The 21,826-nt window shown below is 32.8% G+C and overlaps 2 protein-coding genes across 2 annotated transcripts; one reads left to right on the forward strand and one right to left on the reverse strand.

The window, feature by feature from the left end:
• Positions 1 to 89: 89 nt before the first annotated feature.
• On the forward strand, positions 90 to 21,383 carry LOC113523489 (sorting nexin-25). The gene is made up of 17 exons (XM_052895685.1): positions 90 to 554; positions 1,210 to 1,517; positions 1,999 to 2,171; positions 2,422 to 2,608; positions 3,348 to 3,597; positions 4,064 to 4,273; positions 4,922 to 5,096; positions 5,897 to 6,057; positions 6,596 to 6,769; positions 7,600 to 7,737; positions 7,938 to 8,078; positions 9,336 to 9,466; positions 9,688 to 9,809; positions 10,484 to 10,634; positions 11,443 to 11,576; positions 12,237 to 12,385; positions 18,792 to 21,383. Exons 1-17 carry the CDS (start codon positions 324 to 326, stop codon positions 18,846 to 18,848), a joined length of 2,892 nt encoding a protein of 963 aa, XP_052751645.1. The 5' UTR covers positions 90 to 323; the 3' UTR covers positions 18,849 to 21,383.
• On the reverse strand, positions 13,761 to 17,299 carry LOC113523311 (vesicle-associated membrane protein 7-like). Its single transcript, XM_026909228.3, has 4 exons — positions 16,898 to 17,299; positions 15,963 to 16,152; positions 15,468 to 15,529; positions 13,761 to 14,963 (listed from the first exon to the last, which is right to left on the reverse strand). Exons 1-4 carry the CDS (start codon positions 17,099 to 17,101, stop codon positions 14,772 to 14,774), a joined length of 648 nt encoding a protein of 215 aa, XP_026765029.2. The 5' UTR covers positions 17,102 to 17,299; the 3' UTR covers positions 13,761 to 14,771.
• Positions 21,384 to 21,826: the final 443 nt, after the last annotated feature.

Here is a 21,826-nt window from a genome sequence, read left to right on the forward strand (position 1 = left end):
GACGGCTGCTCTCAATTCCATTATCCTCCATAAAAAAAAAAAAAACTAATCTATGTTGACAATACTGTCAAATTGTCACTGTCATACTCCCTTATATTTGTTAGAGACGGTCAGACGGCTTAGTTCGTCTTGTTCTTGTCTACTTATTTGGATTTGATGTGATCAAAAATGTAAATAAAATAATTACACAAAGTGGTTAAAAACATCTAACTAGAGTTATCCATTGACTAAGAAATGTTTTACAGTATTAAATAACGAGTCGTAGTAAGACTATATGTATAATAGAAAATGATACCTAATTAAGATTAGTATTAATAAGAATCATGTTTTATTGGATTATAACAAGTGGAGTGGCATTATTGCTAGCTTTGTCATGGTATTTCCCTGTAATGTTTTCTCTTTTCTATTTAGGTTTGTTAACTATATTCTTAATTATGGGTATTTTTGTGTTAACGCTATGGGGTCATGTTTCTCTTTCTTCACCCCATCAAACCTCTTTGTTTTTACTGGACAGAGCAGAGAAAGAAGTCCAACAATTGGAAGAAATACTAAAGGTCTGTATTACTCTTAAAAATATATGATATTCTTTTGCTACAGGCTAAAACTAATTTTATTTATAAATTTTATTAGTTTACTACATGCCAATATTAATAACTTTCCATAATTTGCAAGTTTTTAATTCCACTTTAGATATTATATATATGAGTTTACTATTAGATTACATTGTTTAATGGATAAAAATGAGGACTTGACCATACCCATTCCTGCACTATTGGTTTATATTAGTGCTTGATACTAGTGAACCGTGATAAGTGAGAATGAAGTCCGTTAATTTGGTTAATCACAATAAACTCAACTAAATGTTAACTGTACTGGTACTTAGGATGATGGTATGTAGATTTACTTAAGAGGATATATCATTAGCAATGTGGCCAGTCATCCTTATTATTGACTCCCCCCAAACCCTCAAATATATTTAGTTAAATGCATAACTGGACTGGATCATATTGACTACAATGATTTAAAAGATATACTTCAGATCCAACTATTGTATCTTCATAATATGCTAAATCCAAAAATGAATAGTGAAATTTTTATTAAAGTATATGAATCAGGTATATTCACAACACTGAAGTGAAATTTATTTGTTATAATTATTTTGTATAGATAAAAATATATTTTTATTTTATTATCTCTTCTGCTCTTCAGGAAGACCAGACTAACTGGCCTCTCACATCTAAAAGAACACACCTACCAATAATATTTAGCCGCACTGTTGATAGTCAGTTGCAGCAACTAATTGACTATGTGCTAAGAGACTTTGTTACCTGTTGGTTAAAGGAGTTATCACATAAACCTGAGCCTGTAATAGATAAATTAAAAGAACATGTTTGGGGTGCCGTACAGAACCTTTATGAAAGGTTACTGAAAGTTGATGCAGAAAAACTGCTAGCTAGTGATATGGTTATTAGGGTCACTCAACATTTTGAACGTATACGAATTGCTAGGAGTTGTGGGTGAGTATTAAAATATTTTTATCTCATGTACAAAATAAGAAAAATTAAAGAACTGATATTGTTAACTGACATAAAAAATCGCTTTTACCTTAAATCATGTTTAAATTGCCTATAAATAAATATATATAATAATAAATATGTTCACAATTATAATCCCTAATAGAGTGGTCTAAGGTTCTTGTCTTTTAACTGTTTTTAATATATTCTGTTTCATTATATAATTATTCATTTATTTATCCTATTGATCACTATATTTATTGTTCCATGATTATCAAAATTTTAATAAGTAGTATATATATGTGGTCCCGGCGTAGAATAGGCCACCCCTTACTTTCCCGTGGGTGTCATAAGTGGTATCTAAGGGAAAGTGAGAGAGAGGCTTATATTCTACAATGGATGGTTAATGGGATGATGATGATATGTATATTTGTTTTGTTTAAATGTTATCTTAACAATAGTAATATTGAAATGATTTGTTTAGATTGGAGTTAAATCAACCTCCTGTGTTTGCTCTGGCACCATATTTGATGTCTCTTGAAACTGAACTGCACTACTTACGACAAATTAGTGAACTTATTGTAATGTTCTTGATGCCACGCTGTTACTCCCTATCACCCGCTTCATACCTAGTAACAGAGATATTGGCATGCAAAGGTAATGTGATTGTATATACTGAAAAAGAAATTGCTTTGCAAAGAATGTTACTCATATAGAGTTCATTTATTATTGTAGTAAAATATGGATAATAAATGTAAAAATCTTATTTTTATCAACCTTATTACACATAGTAAATGATAATTTATTTGTAATGAAATTTCAGATGAATTAATTTCAATAAAAATTGTTGAATTTCACATAATAATACTTCAACATCTAATTCATTATTTTATACATAATTTTGCAGTACTACGTCCAGTGATAGATCTCATAACAGAACCAGATTATATAAATCAGAAGATATTACAGTATTTGGAAGCTCAAAAAGAAGTAAATGCAATGCATGTCAGAACTCATGAGTATGCCAAGACATTTGAGGACTACATAAGGCTAATTAACAACTGCAATAATGTTGACACACTGAAACGGTTACGGTAAGTGAGCAAATGCATTTTGTTTCTGTTGAAATTCTGAGTGTTGCATACTTGACTGGGTTAGTGTTATTTTTTAACATGATATTCATTAATTATAAATATTAGTAAGAATTAGTCATACTGGTTAAAGACTTACAAGCAGAACACTTGTCGAAAATTGATAAATTTGACATACATACATGCATACATATCTGTCACGCCTGTCTCCCATTAGGGTAGGCAGAAACAATGGAACGCCAAATGCTTTGATTCAAAGAAACCTCTTTCGCTTCTTCCACATTCATCAATCTTTTCATACACGCTCGCCGGTTACGGGTACTTTTAATTTGACCCTTCTTCAGCACTTTGCCTATTTGATCAACATACGTCCGTCTAGGGCGGCACTACCGACATCTCCATTCATTCTTGCTCGATAAATCTCTTAAATTTGAGTTATTAAATATTAAATCATAATGTATTATTATATTTATATATAAATTTCAATAATGCCATTCACTTTGTTAATCTCTATATCAGTTATTTTTAAATAATTTTAACAAATCGAGCCCTATCTTGTAACTCTCATTAACAATAATATAATAAAATTGTATATACTCTGGCAACACACAAAAACTTCTGCACCAAATTGCAGGCAGTTTTCACAGCTGTGTCCCAATAACGAGCAAAAAGCTAGTTATTGATATCCCATGTGTATTAAAATCTTAATTTTAATATTCACTCCTTTTGTGTACAATTTCAGATATGACATTGTAACCCAGATAATGCAAGCCACTACCTTACAAAATGTAAAACGTGCAAAAGGCATTGATGTAGAGGCTATAGAGAAGACTAACACTCAGCATAATATTAGCAGACAACAGATAGCAGATGCTAAGAAGCTCAAGCGATATATAAATCAATTGACAATAGCTAAAGCCGAGTGTGAAGCAGCATTGAGGAAGGTTGGGTGGGATGGAGCCTTCCCCACTGTAGAGTCTGGCAACAACAAGGTATTATTAATAAATATAATTATCTATATATATATATGTGCGTTTAATATGAATAATTTTATTTTTAATTGTATACAAGGAAACAATTTAGAAATAAATCAATTTAATTTATTTTAATTTTTTTAATTGACACTTATGTTTTGCTGTGTGCAACAGGAAAACGTAACTTTATAAAATACAATATATTATACAATAAATAAAAATGAAATAAAAACAACACATTCGGTGATCAAGCTTCACTGTAACTCCAAGCTTGGTCAAGTACTGTTGTTTTTTTATACCAAATAAACAAATTACTCTTTTCTTGCTCCCACTCTATTACAGTAATAAATGTTTATTTTTTTTTATTTTCCTCCCTATTTCTCCATTCTACCAGCTGAAAATGTGTTTAAATATGTCTATTAGAGGATGAAGCGAACAAGGAAAAAATATGTATATCAGCTGATAATACAGTTGTTTGTTTCAGAATATACCATTACACAAAGTGATGGAAAGTGTGACAGGACGAAGGTATTTATCAATGTTCTTAGAGACAATGTGTTCTCAAGGACTAGTTGGTTTCTGGACGGCAGTGGAGGAATTGAGGCACAGTCCCAGAAGTAGTTGGCATCAACTCGGTGCTGAAATTTTTTATACTTACATTAGATCGCCCAGTGCTGAAATCAAGGTTGATAAGGTATGATACCTTATCAAGTTACAAATATTTCATATTGGGCCAGAGTAGGAAAAAAATTTTAAAGACCAAACGAAACTTTTTTAACCCTACAAAAAACCTTTTACGTCAACTTTTGTTTACGTAATAAAATATCAACATTTCAATCATTTTTTGTCTGCTACTGAACATAGGCGTCGCTCATAGACTATCTCACAATAGTTATTCACTTTCTACAAATTTGAGGTTCTGTTTATCTTCTTTTTAACTCTGTTTAATGGTGAATGTCCAATAATTCGTTACTTGTATTGTGTCACCACTTCAACACCTCTATTGCTTGCTTATGTCATATTAAAAATAAATTCTTAAATTTTTAAAATTTCACTATTTTTCACCAGAGGGAGACTTTGTATAAAATTTGTTTGCTTAGCAGTTGTTTGCATGGCTGTGTTTCAGTTTGAAGGGTGGGATATGGCAGTGAATTTACAGGGTACAGAGGAATAACATCTGAGTCCTCAGGAAAGGAAACGCAGGGAGGGTATCATGGGCGAAACAGTATACTCTGTTACGTCCATGGTACTACTCATGTCTATAGGCGACGGTTACCACTTTCGATCAAGTGGTCCGTCAGCTTGTTTGCCGGTCTAAGTTGTATAAAAAAAAATATTCCAGGATACTAGAAAAAGGATGGAAGCTTTTCTACTCGGCGATAAAGGGCCAGAAGTGTTTTATGAAGTACAAGACACAGTTGTAGATACTATTCAAGAAAAATATTACTCTTCCTTTCTTTTAAGTGACCAGTATACTGCATTGATGGCTGAACTCGCAACTGAAGAAGCTAACAAAGGTAAACATATTACACCAAATTTATATATATTCTGATATAGCTATAGAAATAGTCTTTCTATTATTACTATAGTTAGTATGCTTTTAAAATAATGTCTCGTCAGTGAATCTGGAGAATTTTCCCCGTAGGGAAACGGAAAACCTCAAAAAAATTTGAGTTTCACATTGGTGACTCCAAATTTTTTGTTGTTTAGAATTATTAATTCACATTTCTGTCCTAGATTATATTTTACTATGATTTACCCGCAACTTCGTTTTTGGAATTACAGTATGCTCACTGACAGCAATAAAAAGTAGTGTATATCCTTTTCTATTCCATAAACAAATTGTATGGATATGCCAAATTTCATATTGATTGGTTTATCCGGTGTTTTTTTTTTTAATGAACGACAATGGAATGGTAACCCCGCCTGCGGAAATGGTAATCCCTCCCTGGTTCACTCGTTAAGGCGCTAAGATGTAACAAAATCATTTTCACATTTGTAACATTAGTAAGAATAGCATGAGTAGGTTCTTAGTTCGATTTCCCCTGTATGTAGTTATCAACTACAAATAGCTCTTATTATATAAAAACAATACAACAATAAATTAAAGTTAATATAAAATTCCTTAAATACTAATACTAATTATAAGTAATTCCCCAACGCACCACACCGAGGCAGCGTACCCAAGATACTGGCAGCATTACCTCTTTGGATGCCAAACTTATCTTTTGGGCAAAGTAGCTACCAGCTCTTGGGTCACCAGTAACCTCGATGAGGCGCGCTGCGATCGTCGTTATCAACTATTACTTGGTTTTAGATTTGAATTGTGAAAGATCGCCTATAGAGGACCGTCAGCTGTCGAACGAGTCGGCGTCGTCAGCGGAGAGCGTGGGCGGCACGTTGCACCTCACGGAGCACTCCACCTACGCGAGGAGGAAGCTCGATCAGCTACAAGAGCGGCATAACAACAAAATTCAGGTATTGTATTGAGATAAAATATAAAGCTAGTATGAGTATTAGCTTTTGCCCGCTACTTTGTACTCGTGGTTTTGGAAGTAGGCACTTACATCTAGATGGTATATAGAAATAAAACGTATTTTAGATTTTAATTTAGACCTTCAGCAATGCAGTTGTGGAAACCGCATTCAATTTAATCAAGTAGTTTTTGCGTGATGCCGGAAAAACGAATATGCTAACTAAAAACTAATAACAAATATACAAACTGACAAATTTAAAAAAAAATTGTTTTGACTCTTATTGCTTTTATTAATACCCTTCATATTAATTATTCTTAGACACCTTCTAGTTCTAATTTAATATACTGGTATTAGTAAAATTTCCAATATAACAAGGTTATATTAACCTATTTCGAAAACTGACAAAGACCAGGAAGAAAAGAAAATTAAAACAAAAGTTATTTACATAGATGCCTTTGTGCTACTCACGTTTCATTCAGGCAGCTTTAATTATTAAGCAGACATTAATAATTATCATATCCACTCGTGGTTCTATGCAGGCATTAGCTGCGCTCCGAGCCTCACTAAAACCAGAATCACCAGCGCTGGCGATGTTGGCCAACGAGGTGGAGAAACTGGCTGGAGAGCAGATGAGGTTGGAAGCTCACCTCGCGCGGACCGACACGTGGGCGGAGCACTTGGGCCGCTGGAGGGCCACTGTTAATAGTGCTGAGGTAATTTGATTAATTTCATATTATTAAATTCTCAATATTGAATATCCTTTTACCAGAGGGAGACTTTGTACAAAAGTCGATTGCTTGGGTACCTCTGTCCCATTCGTGTTTCAACCGTGAAGCAGTTGTGTTTGCATGGCTGTGTTTCGGTTTGAAGGGTGGGGTATGGCGTGAATTTACTGGGTACAGAGGAATAACACCTGAGTCCTCAGGAATGGCATCGCATGGGGGGTATCATGGGCGAAACAGTATACTCTGTTATGTCCATGGTACTGCTCATGTCTATAGGCGACGGTTACCACTTTCCATCAGGTGGGCCGTCAGCTTGTTTGCCATTCTAAGTTGTATAAAAAAATCCTACATTTTTGTAGCTTTTACATAAAATAAGTTCATATGACATTCATGTAACTGTAATTCTAATGCAACCTACATTAATTCATTCCGAAACATTGTTGACGCTTACTATTATTAATAATAGATTGCCGCTAAAAATATTAAAATATAAAGAACTGGTCGCGATTCAACTGCTGTTTATTGAAATTAATAACAGTTGTTAACGGTGTTTACTACTACCGGAGGAGGAGGGATATCGCAGAGGGGTGAAGGGAGGGATAGCACATTTAAAGTAACGATTTTTAAGGTTGTTTTGAGTTAGAGAATGAAACAACTAAGCATCAACTTTTTTATTAGAATATATGCGTATGATAAAAACGGTAATATTATTACAATTTTAAATTGAAATTTAGGTTTTGTCTTGTACCCATACCTAATGCTCAATAAGTGTCATTTATCGATAGAAAGATATATAATTGAATAAATATTTTTAACAGGTCTTAGATGAATCCAAACCCCCACAATTCGTAATAGTCGTGCACATGGCTGAACAAGAGCCTACAAACGGCGAAGATAATAGGCCGGAACAAATATCAACAGGATGGGTGCTTTTAAGGACCCTTAACGAATTTCAGGTATGAAAAATTGTAATGTAAAATCGAGATAATTGATTTCGTTCTTTGCACTACTAAACCCGCAACAAGTAGGATTGTGTATTCCTATTACACGAGTTACAGTAGCATTTGATTTTTTTATAACTTTGCTAAATGAAGTTCTTGTATTACGATATATCAAAATGTCCGCTATGATTTTTTATAATTATTTTTTATTTCAGGAACTACATCGAAAACTTAGGCCCATGTGTTCGGAACTTAAAAACTTGGAGTTGCCGTCGAATTCATTTAAATTTTTATTTGGGAAGAATGATAGAAATTCATTAGAAAAGGCTAAGACACTAATTCAGAAGTATTTAGAAGTAAGTCACGTAAATTTTTCAAATATTTCTGTACCGTATAATCAACATTCATGATACCTTTTTTATAATTAAAAAAGTACTGTTCGTAATATATGCCTGTAGTAGATTTTAAGTCGAGCTAATACCTACTCCATTATAAAGTTAAAGTTTGAATATGGAAACGATGACCTGCTCGTATTTTTCCCCTCCATCACCGTGCGTTTCTGTAGACACTTTCTTCCACGCACAACTAAACTGTGGAACCTACTCCCAGCAGCAGTATTTCCGAACAGATACTACATTAAATCCCTTAATAAAAGAACATATTCCTTCCTAAAAATCCGGCAATACACCTACAAAACCCCTGATGTTGCGGATGTCTATGGGCGGCAGTAATTGCTTACTTACTTAGGTGAGCCGCGTGCTCGTTTTTATATAAAAAAAAAAAAAACTGCACTGGATTAGTTAATGAGTTACAAATTTGGTGTCGCATGAAAGATATTTCATAATTTCATTCCCTTCCTTGTTACTGTGTTAACATGCTACATTTTCATATAAAGGTAAAAAATAAACCGATTTTGTGTGTATACATCTACGTCGTTTTACTATTTAAAAAAAAAGTGATTCTACCTTGAGAGTACGATTATAATAAATAACCAATAAATGGATAAACTGAAAAGTAATCTTATTAGAGTGAGTTGACTTGCAAAGGGCCTACCATGAAATGAAATTCCGAAGTTTCGGACTCAATTTCGTATTTTTCTTCACACCTAAATGGGGCCAGTAAATGAAGCTTAACATTTTGTTCGTCATGAATCCTACCATAAAAGTCGCAAAGAATAATATTTTCATATTTTTTATGTTTTTAAACGGTAAAGTATTATGTAATTTTAACATTAAATTTGTGTTTCATTCGGCTCCGAATTTTCGGAAAACTTTTCATGGTAGGCCCTCAGATCTTTAAAATTGAGACGATTTCGATTTAACTTAATATTATATTAAAATACTGTAGACATATTTTTTTTATAATGAATGATAATGAAATGGTAACCCCACCTGCGCTATTGGTATACACTGTCGGGGCACCAGTGAGCGTTGATGGTTGAAGATGAAAGCAGGTCAGCCCATAATAACGAAAACAATAAATAATGATGGTTTCCAGGATGAACCGCGTGTGACCTGATAGAGTATATTGTGAGACCCCATTACTTACTATCCCCTTCCTCCTATGCACAATAGTGTTTTTCATTATAATAGTGCCGATTATATTATTTTCAGTTTGTTTTAGAGGACGATCGCTTAAATCAATGCGAAGCTTTATACACATTCCTAAATCCCAGCTCAGAATATTTAAAACAGGGTGATTTACCAAAGAAAAATAAGTTTTCCTTTTCTACGTTATTTAAGAGGTGAGTAAAGTCGGAGATGTTGTTGTAGTAAAATGAAAAGCTTTTATAATTAAAAATGTGATTAGAATATGAATGTCATACTCTAAAAATAATGGTATAACTGAAAAAAATTCAAAACGGACAGGGTTCTCGTCTCTACCCCATGCAGTGAGCTTGTAACATCAGGTGTGTCGATTACAATCAATCACGAAATTTTTAAATTATAGAAATTTTTTCCACAGTACAAGTAGTGAAGCAACAAATAGATCGTCACAAGAGAAAGAGTCATTCTCACACCTCTCCGCTGACGAGGACGAAATATCGTTGTACCTCGATGGCAATGGTGCTGATTCCACAAACAAAAGTATGTTTAAATATTTGCGTGGTATGGTTTAAGGTATAAGACTGGAAATTCACTCGGCTTTCATGCTTGAAACGAATGATTTGGTTTCTTTGTATTTAGATAATGAGAATACAGAAATGCTAATCGAATTATAACAACTCTTTATGGCGTCAATGTATTTAGAATTTAAATCTAATTTTGAACTTTCTTATAAAAAGGCATATCATGATAAAAATATTAGAGGATTTTCTTTTTTATTCATATAATATCATATCATAATAAACAATATTGATATGTCTCCTATTAAAAATTAATGAATAAATAGAATTAATAGCTGAAATAATATTAGTCTATGGTCATTGATTATGTATAATTGTTTTGTCTCATTTTTAAAAGACTAATTTCTATAAAAAAAAAGTACCAAGTTTATTATTGTTAACACTATGCTGACCGGGGACAAGTAGAATCGTCATTACACTAGCGTGTAGGTACGTCCTCCTACCATGACGGGCAACACTGTATGGAATACAAAGTTTTCATGACCATAAAATTACTTTTTTTTTATTTAGGTTTTTATAACAATATCAGTTTAATTCCAAAGATTTCAACCATGACGAAATTCCCGGTCAGCAGTGTTAATTATTTACTAAATACTCATGTGACAGGTATATAAAAGATTATCAATACCTACCTAGGTGTGGCGGTAATAGGTGAAGAGAGAGACAGCATAGCGGAACCGCTGTACGCGCTGCTCAGTGAAGTGTTTGACATGCGAGGTGTGTTCCGCTGGCTCCGAAAAACCTTGGTCACTTTTGTTCAGATCACGTATGGCCGAACTATTAATAGGTAAACCTACTCACTAGCGATATCACAGTTTTAGAATAATCTTTATAGATCTACAGATGTTTTCCCGAAGATATGTCATTTGACTGAAAGAAAGAGGAGACTTCACCAAAGGGAGACTTTGTACAAAAGTCGATTGCTTGAGTACCTCTGTCCTATTCGTGTTTCAACCGTGAAGCAGTTGTGTTTACATGCCTGTGTTTCGGTTTGAAGGGTGGGATATGGCGTGAATTTACTGGGTACAGAGGAATAACACCTGAGTCCTCAGGAATGGCAACGCATGGGGGTATCATGGGCGAAACAGTATACTCTGTTATGTCCATGGTACTGCTCATGTCTATAGCCGACGGTTACCACTTTCCATCAGGTGGGCCGTCAGCTTGTTTGCCATTCTAAGTAGTATAAAAAAAAAAGAAAGACACAGGCTACTTTTTATCCCAGTTAAATGATATATGTCGAGTTGTCCAGTAGATATAATAAGATATGTATATCTTTCCTAATGTCGTTTTCTATTATTTAATATTGTAAATAAATATATTTGTCTCTACTTATTTTAACTTATTTTTAAATGTCGAATGTCTTTAAAAAATATTTAATATATAAAATAAAAATAAAAATTAACGTTGCGGCGTCTGACCTCACACTGCACTCTGAATTAAACTTCTGAATGAAATTGGAACAATTGTTAGAAATGACAGACATTGTAAATTAGTTAAATTCCCGTTGTTCAATTAAATGTATATAAAATCTTTTATGAAATCAACATATATTTTAAAAACAATATGTCTATTTACTATTTTTTTTTCTTTAGGCAAATCAAGGAGACAATATCTTGGTTGTTCTCGGAACAAATGCTGCATTACTACATAAGTGTCGTGCTAAAGTCGTGGTGGCCCGGTGGGGTTCTTAGCGAGAATGTGTCTAATAGAAATTTCCAAGATAAAGGTAGGTCATATGTCGTAATATTGGCGTATCGCGGTTGTAACTATAGCGTGAAATTGATATCTTATATTAGAGTTTTAAAAGTTTACATAGGAATTGTTGGCTCACATTGTTTGTTAATGAATAGATCTTGTTATATAATGCTATGAAAATACATGTAATTAGTAATTCTATAAGTCTGAAATTAACATATTTATGTTATTGTTATGGGTAGCAGCGTCGCTCTTAAAACATCACTAAACCTTAACTCCCCCTTATGGGGGAAGCCTATATTCAGCACTGGACAGGTAACGGCTGATGTAAAGATGATATTTTATTCGAATTATATAATAATCGTAGTTGAAACTGTCCATTTATTCCATTTATGTAAAGATAGTTAAGTGTAGGATTATGTTACATTTAGTTTTCTTCTCTTTCACGCACAACATGCATTAGTATATAGAGAAAGTTGGTTCCTTCGCCTCCTGGCTCTTCTAGCTTGCTAATGATGTACGAATACATGAAATGAAAAACATTCATGAATGATTCAGTGTCCACGAGAATTTCATAATAACTTTGAAAGTTACTTTAAGCTTTACAGTCCCTACAGTTTATGTAGGTTATTTTATACGTTTTTTGAGGCGTAAGCGACATCTAGTGTAAATAAAAATGTTTGTCACTCAGAACATACGAGAACGCTAGCGCTGCAACAATTGAGTGAGAGCGTAGTGGAGGCGCTGTCATCGCTGGTCGGTGCACACACGGCTGCACGCGGTGCGCACAAACTGTTTCACACACTGCAGGATACAACGCACAACAAGCAGCTTTTCTATGTAAGTATCTGTCCCTCCAATACTGCTATTAATATACCACTGTCACTACCACAACTACCACTGTCACCACCACAACTACCACTGTCACTACCACAACTACCACTGTCACCACCACAACTACCACTGTCACCACCACAACTACCACTGTCACCACCACAACTACCACTGTCACCACCACAACTACCACTGTCACCACCACAACTACCACTGTTACTACCACAACTACCACTGTCACCACCACAACTACCACTGTCACCACCACAACTATCACTGTCACCACCACAACTACCACTGTCACCACCACAACTACCACTGTCACCACCACAACTACCACTGTCACCACCACAACTACCACTGTCACCACCACAACTACCACTGTCACTACCACAACTACCACTGTCACTACCACAACTACCAGTGTCACCACCACAACTACCACTGTCACCACCACAATACCACTGTCACCACCACAACTACCACTGTCACCACCACAACTACCACTGTCACTACCACTGTCACTACCACAACTACCACTACTGCTACCACCACTGCTACTTCTATTTTTTAATGGGTGATAATGGAACGTTACCTACCCGCGCTAACGGTATACACCGGCGGGGCACTAGTGAAGGATGATAGGTGAGGATGAAGCAGGTCAGTTGCCCATTGTGACGAATTCAACAAGAATTGTTCACGGTGGTTTTTAAGGGGAAACACGTGGTGGTCGACCTAATAGGGCATATTGCTAGCAATGGGGCTGTCAAACTTCATTGCTAACAATCCCTTTCCCCCCAAACCACTACTACTATTACTACTACGCACTTTTTAGGGAACATATATAATCTAAATCAGTGATTTCTAAAGTGAGTTCCACGGAACGTAACGGTTCCGTAAAAAAGTCACCAGGGTTTCCCGAGATTATTTATACAGTGAAACAATTTCATTCTTCAAATTATAAAGTGCTATACTTTTAAAACATTTGTTATAAAAGCTTTTGTTCTTATTTGAATTACAGTATTTTTGATTTGTAATTATTTAATATGGAGTCCCATAAAATAAAAGGTAATTGTTGGGCGTTCCGATATCTTAAAGGTTTTGGAGCCCCTGATCTAAATATACAAATGCACGTATTGCTTACAAATTAATATACATGTATTAATTAAAATGGCGGCCGTTTTCAATTATTTAAACAAAAAGTGTTCTTTTTATTTCTTTAATCTTACAATATATTTTCTCCTTTATACTTAGTAATAAATGTATATTATGGTAACCTTATTCACGTAGTGTGGATAAAAACATGAATTTTTAGCGAAATATTTTGTATAGAGACACTATATAATCTAAGCACTCACCATATTTATACTTACACATACAGATAGACAGTTATATCAATCGGTCGCACGGTCGGTGTTTCAACTTTACGTAATTAGATATTGTTCCTAATTGACTTATAGACTAGCTTTTGTATCCGCTTATTTGCTCTCGTGTAAAAAACAAAAGTTTTTGTCTATTAATTAATATTCCAATCATGTCATGCTTGGTAGGCGGGTTGGCAACGGCAGTTAGGCTTTGGTGTGTTTTAAGAGGCATGCTGCTGCCTTTCCCTCGGCAATTAAGGTCCTTTAGTCGCCTTTTATGACCCATATTAATTAATATATTATGCTATAAATAATCTATCAGTGTACCTTTCATTAAAATCCGTTCATAGCGTAAAGCGTGATTGAGTTAATCTACAATAATACGATACATGCCTCTGAATGTCTAATGAATTAAAAATGTATGAGTACCGCTAATGAAGATGTTTCCTTACAAATACAAATAGAAAACCACGTCTGTATATAGTCGCACACATTGAAATAAAAAGTTTATGGGGGGTGGTATGTTAACAAGGATAATCTATTGTATATATTCATACATCCAAATGTTTAAACATCCAAATAACTTTACACATTTATTAAGTTAGGGTAACAAATATCTTATGTTTTAATTTAGAAAGTTATTTATTTATATACCAATTGTCATTATTGTTTCAAGCGTGATTGAGTGAGTAATATTTAAATATTCAAAACAAACATTCTTATAAACTATCGCATTTGTATTTCATAGCTAATAATTTTAGTATGTAGAATAATATAAGTAGGCTTTTTTATAGTTAAGTGTTTTTCATTAAAAATGTGTTATTTTTACAAATGTTTTAATAGTTTTTATACATATGCCGCGTCTGCACACACATTTATTTTTATCGACCCAAAATCATTAACACTTCACCATACACTACAAAAATCGCGTACAATATTTATTTTATGGCGACTGGAGGACGTGGGAAGGTTGCCGACGTCATATACAGATTTTATTTTTGTATCCAATACATATAAGATTATATTAACTATGTTATGGAGCGGAAGAAAAAAAATAACAACCCGCCAATCAATATAGCAGACGATGTGGGACCGAATATATATATAGCTAAGCCTAAAATTAAAATAATTATCACAGCGACCGTTAGATACAATTTTGTGTTCGTATTCTTGACTAATAGCAATACCCGCTCCGGCGTTTTTCTCACGTATGATATAGTCTGAAATAAAAATAAAAAGTTAAATAAAAATACTGTACTATTGCTAAAAGTCCTATTGCTAGCGATATACCTAATAGGGTATATTTCAGATAGTTGCCAGAGGGATTACTAAGTAATCCCTCTGGAAATCGTAGTGGTGAATTTCAGGTGTCTAATCACAATCACGATGAGCTAACTAACCTGCCCTTTCATTCTCACATCATCCCTCATTGGTGGTCCGCCAGCGTATACCGTCAGTGCAGGCAGGGTTACCATAGTTTTATACGCGCGAATCAGTTAACAAACTTAGTTCTCAAGAATGGCAAAGCATATGTCTACTATGTCGCCACCTATTCTTAAATAAATAACAGCCCTGGATGTATCACTCAGCGCCACCTAGTCTTAAACTAAACAGAGCTCACGATTTAGATATCTAGTCGTATCTAATATATACATATTATAATATACAATAAACACCCAGAGCAAAATGAAATAGAAACGATATTGATAAAGGGCGTTACTTACACTATAGTATGGTAAATTGTCTATGTTATTTACAAACAATATCTTTTCGCCGAGGATAGTTTCTGTAAATAAAAAAATAAGACGGATTATGTAATTATCGTCAAGCTATAAAACGAATATTTGAGTGTCGGAAGTCTTAGTTAATAATTGCACTTCAATCTTGCACACCTTAAAACGTTTTGTTGCTCATAGTTTGTTCATAATTAAAAAAAATGTATAAATGAATACACTATTCTCAATTATAGAAATACTAGCTTTTCCCCACGACTTTGTCCACGTGACCGGGGATATGTTTACTGACCAAGATAAAATGTAGTCTTTAACTTTCATTATCCCATACGAGTATAATACGTGTATACTAAATTTTATATAGTAATTAATAGTTAAGGTGTTTTAAGGTAACCAAACAAACATCTACATTTATAATATTAACAAGGATTGTACTCATTTATTATAATTTAGTAATAAGAAATAAATTGTTTTTAGATTGCTTACCACTGCTGCCGACTCCAATACTGTTCAGTTCATCCAAATCTCCCTTTCTTATCGTTATAGTATTGTGATCTTCACTGAAGCGGTACATTTCCGCAGACAGCACGTTTGCAAATTCATCACTCTTTTTCGACGTTTGAAATTTTCTTTGTATTTCATTTAAAAATAAGAATGCCCTCGATCGCTGGCAGCTCTGTAAAAACGTTGTGTTAACAATGATAATAAAACATGGTCGATGATTTCATTCGAAAAAATGTTTTATTTTTCATTATATAAACTATTTAGATTTTATTTTCAAAACTTATGTTCATTTTTGATATTTTTCGATCTCTATATACATATAACGGGAAATTAAAAGTACGAGGCGAGACGCTGTGACGTAAATCGCCAAATGTCCCATGAAGAAGGCTTTCAATGAAGTCGAAACAATTGTCGCAAATGACAAAACACAGCGAGCTTGTTCATTTTCTCTTATATATGTATATAGATATCTGTTTAAATTTATTGATAAACATATATACCATGTTTTATTTTATATATGTGTAAATATCTGTCTGTATTTTATATCTGTGTGATAATTCCGTCGATTTATAAATTAGAATTATTTGTATTTTAATTTATATTTAAAGTAACTCTTTATGAACATGAAACATTGACTTAAAAAAACACGTTCGTTATCTACTAATTAATCATACTTATAAAATTATCATAATAGAAATGTATTAAAATTCCCTTGAAATTAAAAAAAATGATAATTTATAGAAATACACAATTATGTTATTTGTATGAAAGGTGAATTGAAAAGTAACAATATGCTCTTGTACAAAACATGACTTGAAAACTCTAGATTTATTATTCATATATGAGATAGTAATAAACTATTTTAATTTATCTTGAAAATTGTTTGTTGTTTATTTTAATTCTAAATATGTACTCACTTTGTCTGTAATACAAAAGTAGAAATATTTCTCTTGTACAATATAGTGAAGCAAGTAATGACCGTGAGAATATGTCATTTTGTCATTCCGACATGGAATTTTAGATATCACTTCCTCAACTATTTCCATAAAGTTCCCATCGCAAGAAGCAAATTTTGTTAATAATCTTTTATTACACGCCACCGCACTAAACAGAATAGGCATTTCAATAGACAGTTTCGAACTCGTTATCAAATTAACAGATTGATTTAAAAAAAATTGTCACTGTTTAAAGTCGCGCGCACAGACACCGAGGAAACAATTTCAATGTCCAATAGTTGTCTAAATATATACACTATCACTATTCTCTTTTTTTAAATATTAATTAATTATTCTATTTTTTTATATTTGCTAGTATCTCCAGTCTTTACCACCTCTGTATGAAATACAAAGAGCAGGTAATTAAGTTTTTAAATTTCTTTATAACAAAACACGCGAACTTGTACTGATATAAATCCCGGTAGTACGGCGCCGCCTACGCCTCTCTCATAGTTGTTGAGTATAAACAGCCACTATCATACAAATCGTGCGATCGCATTCTAAAATTATTACTTTGTCCGCTCGGTGCTAAAAACACACTTGTAAGACTCAAGCTGTCATTGGGATAGCCGATCAATTCGAAATGACACGACAAGTGTTCGCAAAATACAAAGATTTTTTGGTCCATCGAGCCAGACACTGGGTTTCTGAATACCAATATATCTGTTTGTTTCCGACATCACAATATTATCTTATATTGTCTTACGTCTTACATTTAAACAATCGATGACTAAAAATTCGAAAGATAAAGAAATAAAAAAGGAGACAATAAATATATACATAGTTCTAATAGTTGCCAGTACATCAGCAACAATTTGAGTGCTTTTGCTATTTTTGACTTAATTTCCTTTGTCTCCTGGATTGGAATGCGGGCGTCTATAATGATCTTCCATTCTAATCGGCTTTGTACTTCGCATTTCAGGTTACTTCACATCTGCTTAGTGTTCATATCTACCAAAATAAATATGTATTTATGTGTAATAGAAATTATTAATTACATTAATATTAATTAATCATCTTCTGTATTGAGGTTTACTACCTCATAGACAAGAGCCATACAAATAATAATTTATTTATGTACTAATAATGTTTAATTATTCATTATTGTTATCATAAATTTTGATATCTAAAAATACATACATTAGACTAAAAAGTTGAACCTCCCGATAACACAATTCGTTTGAATTTGAACCATCTTGTTCTGTGGTGTATCCGAAACGCACTCGAACGGAATTGCTGGAAATACAAGGTGGATACCTATCGAGAGATTTATGTTTTATTATAGATTATTCTTAAATTATCAAAACAAATTCTCTTAAATAAATATATCGCTGTTCTATTTTTATATTTATAGTCGTTTAAGACGTTCACTTTTATTGGTTATGGCATTTTTATTTTTTTTAATTTTTATAATTATCTTACTGAATAGATTTATAGAACAGTCTGTGTTGGACATTGAGGATCCATCAAATAGAAAATACTACTATATTATTATATATGATATTGTATATAGTGGCAACGCATGGGGGGTATCATGGGCGAAACAGTATACTCTGTTGTGTCCATGGTACTGCTCATGTCTATGGGCGGCAGTTATCACTTTCCATCAGCTGGACCGTCAGCTTGTTTGCCATTCTAAGTTGTATAAAAAAAAATATACGAACTAGTTTTTGTCCTTGACTTCGCGAGACCCGAATCTGTTGACCAGGATAAATTTGTATACCAGTTTTATAATTAATTTAAATTTGAATGTTTTATTAGAAGAAAACTATTTGGTCGTAAAGCAAGTATTTATCTTTTTATTATCTTTTTTCAGGAACTATTCGAAGTAGTCCTACTGGAAGTGTTTCCTGAACTAAAACGTTATCATTGAAATACTGTGTGTATAGGTAAGGAAGAGGCCCATGACAATAGATTAAAATAACAAATATTTATATACTGTCTTACAGGGATTTTATCTGACATTTCTCTTATAATACGAGTACTCTTCGAGAAACATTCCCTTTTGTATATATTTTTAATACCTGACTAATAATATTTTTTTAAATTGTCATTTAATTTTAATATAAATTAATAAATGTATGAATAAATATTTTCCAAATGCTTGCCATAGATCTCATTGTGTTCTATTACTAAAAATATGTTTTAATTTAATATGTCTATATTGCTATTAATTTCGTATTTAAGTTTTATTAGATGTTTGTGCCAAAGAAAGCGTTCCATACAGGATTATTGAGATGTATTTCAGTAAGAGTCAAATGTCTCATTAAAACCACTGAAACGTAATACTATTGCCCATATAATTATAATTATTTTATTTGCAGTGTTTAAATTGATTGTAATCTGTTTTCTATATTAGTAAATAAATAAATTTGTCTACTACAACTAAACATTAACGCCCTTATTCATAAAAAACAAATCTTCTACATATCCATTTTAACTATTAGGTACATTTTCTGTCAAATTCTCTTCTCAACACACCTGCAGTGCCTAATCTGGTGGTGTGGGTGTTCATGGGCGGCGGTTGTCACTTACCATCAGGTGAGCCGCATTTTCGTTTGCCCCGTGTTATAAAAAAAATTGAGTTTTAATTCAAAGGAAAAAATAGCTAATATAGATTTATATTTATTATTTTTTATTTAGTTTTTAGTTTTTATGAATAAGGGCGTAACAATATATCTAGATTTTTGGTCTAAAATAATGTCAATTAATGGCAAAATTTGAAACGGTTTACCTATTAGGTATTCTATAATAATCGTTACATTCTGAACTTAACGTTGCCCGATATGTGATCGGTGGAATAACAAGCCACGCGATGACTTTCATCCAGAAATGCTCCGTAAGAAATGTGAAAACAAATGAGATTAACACGCGACTTTTATTTTTAAATATCGCGTTTAAAATCCCTAGTGTGAACTGACAAGGTACCTGATATTTTTAATCTATAATTCATATGCAATTGTTGTGAAATTTTATTTTCATGATTATTATTTTTTGCGTAATTTGATATTTTTATATTTTATTTTATTGATTTAATTCTACTATGACATGTAACCTAGATATATTAAATAAGTCAATTCATTTCGGTTTGTAAATATCTTGTAATTTATTTCTTACTACAGTAAAAATATAAAAAATTGTATGTTGAAAGAGAGGTCTTTATTGAAATGAATAAAACCTGGAAAGTTTAAAAAAAAAAATTATATCTTTGTATACTTCAACTGAACTGACGTAATAAATTGGTATTTCCCTGGTACAAACTCTAAATTGATACAGAGAAATAGTGCCATGCGAACTCACAATTTTATATTGGTTTTTCTACAACTTTTCCCACGTGTTTGTATTTATTGCTGGTATAGCTTTGTAACTTGTTTTATTAAGCCTAAAATTGGAACCAATTAGCCCAAAATTGGCACCCATGTGTTCTCTAAAATTTGCTGGAGCTTTTAAACTATCTCTAGACCCAATAATGGTGCACGGGTGTTGCAATTTCGGAGACACAAAATTTAAAACGGTAGTTATTAGACAAGCAATGTATATTAGGTACATTGCATATGTGTTCATAATACTGTTCATGTCTATATGTGATTGTTACTACTTATTTTAATTCGGCTTTCAATTTTTGGCTTTCCCAGTGTAGCTATAAGAAATACAAGCCACATCAGAAACCTTTGTGAACATCGAAATATAAAAAGGTGCTCTAGAAATTTAACACTAGAGGGCATTCTACTTACGCGATTTCCAGTGTAATAACACTACTGATAGGTAATTTAAAAAAAATATTTTTAATAATATTTTACTTTGATTTAGTTATTTCTTTTTTTATTAAATAAATAATCGAAAATATTGTCTTCAATATTTGAAGAAATTTCTCTTCGTGTTACACTCAAATGTGCATGAAGAACATGTATACTTGATATTAATCGTGAATCAAACAAAAGCTTTATTCGACTTATAAAGTACCTATTTATGTGTACGTATATTACTTTTCTTTGTATCTCATTATTTAAATAACATAGTGTTAAGTGTTAACATGTATTGAAAATACTTGTTTATTTTATCTTATAAAATGCTTAACAGTGTCTATTTTTATTGATGGAAATTATTAACTTTTTTTTTTTCCCACCAAAGTTATTAATAGAATTAAGCACAAACAAGTAAACATTACTTGTATTCTATAATAAAATATTGTTTTTATTTTATACTCTTTTACTGAAACCGTATATTCATATAGGAGACTACATTGTAGGTACTAAATTGAATGTTGTTCTAAAAACGTTTTGTATCTGATGTCTTTGACTACGTACTAAGAGTTATATTTGTGGTTGTTGATGAAAATTAATTGACCTGCATGTAAAGGTAACTATCTGTATTGTATGTTGAACAAAATAAACTATTATGTATTTTACACAGTATTATAATTAATCAAAATTCCTTTAAATAAGTGTGTATGTTTAGACATAATTGTTTTAAGCGACATTGAAAGGCAAATAAACTGACGGCCCACCTGATGAACGGCACTGTATATGTCACAAAATACACTGTGATACAAAAGGTACCATTCATGTGTTGGCAAGCGGATTGACAACCGTAGATAGGCTTTGGTGATGTTGTAAGAAGGATGCTGCTGCCCATCTCTTGACCATGAAATGTCCTTAGTAGCCTCTTACGACATCCACGGGAAAGGAAGGAGTAGCCCATTCTGTGCCGAGACCACACGGCGTAGCTTTCTATAGGCAAAAGGAGTTTAAAATCGGCTAAGCAGTTTTTGAGTTTATTATAATCAAACTAGAACTATTGAGGACAGAAGGGGAAAAATGTTGGAACACTTGATACGACACGACGAACTTT

Source organism: Galleria mellonella, unplaced genomic scaffold (genome assembly GCF_026898425.1).
Source record: "Galleria mellonella isolate WM207_F2 unplaced genomic scaffold, CSIRO_AGI_GalMel_v1 utg300, whole genome shotgun sequence".
Taxonomy (NCBI): Eukaryota; Metazoa; Arthropoda; class Insecta; order Lepidoptera; family Pyralidae; genus Galleria; species Galleria mellonella.

Excerpts from the sequence above, each read along its gene's own strand:
- LOC113523311 (XM_026909228.3), bottom strand. The coding sequence starts at position 17,101 with ATGCCTATTCTGTTTAGTGCGGTGGCGTGTAATAAAAGATTATTAACA. Across the intron at positions 16,153-16,897 it reads ACTTTTGTATTACAGACAAA|AGCTGCCAGCGATCGAGGGC; the intron begins GTGAGTACATAT and ends ACGTTTTTACAG. Across the intron at positions 14,964-15,467 it reads ACAATTTACCATACTATAGT|ACTATATCATACGTGAGAAA; the intron begins GTAAGTAACGCC and ends TTTTTATTTCAG.
- LOC113523489 (XM_052895685.1), top strand. The coding sequence starts at position 324 with ATGTTTTATTGGATTATAACAAGTGGAGTGGCATTATTGCTAGCTTTG. Across the intron at positions 9,810-10,483 it reads TGCTGATTCCACAAACAAAA|GTGTGGCGGTAATAGGTGAA; the intron begins GTATGTTTAAAT and ends ATACCTACCTAG. Across the intron at positions 11,577-12,236 it reads TAGAAATTTCCAAGATAAAG|AACATACGAGAACGCTAGCG; the intron begins GTAGGTCATATG and ends TTTGTCACTCAG.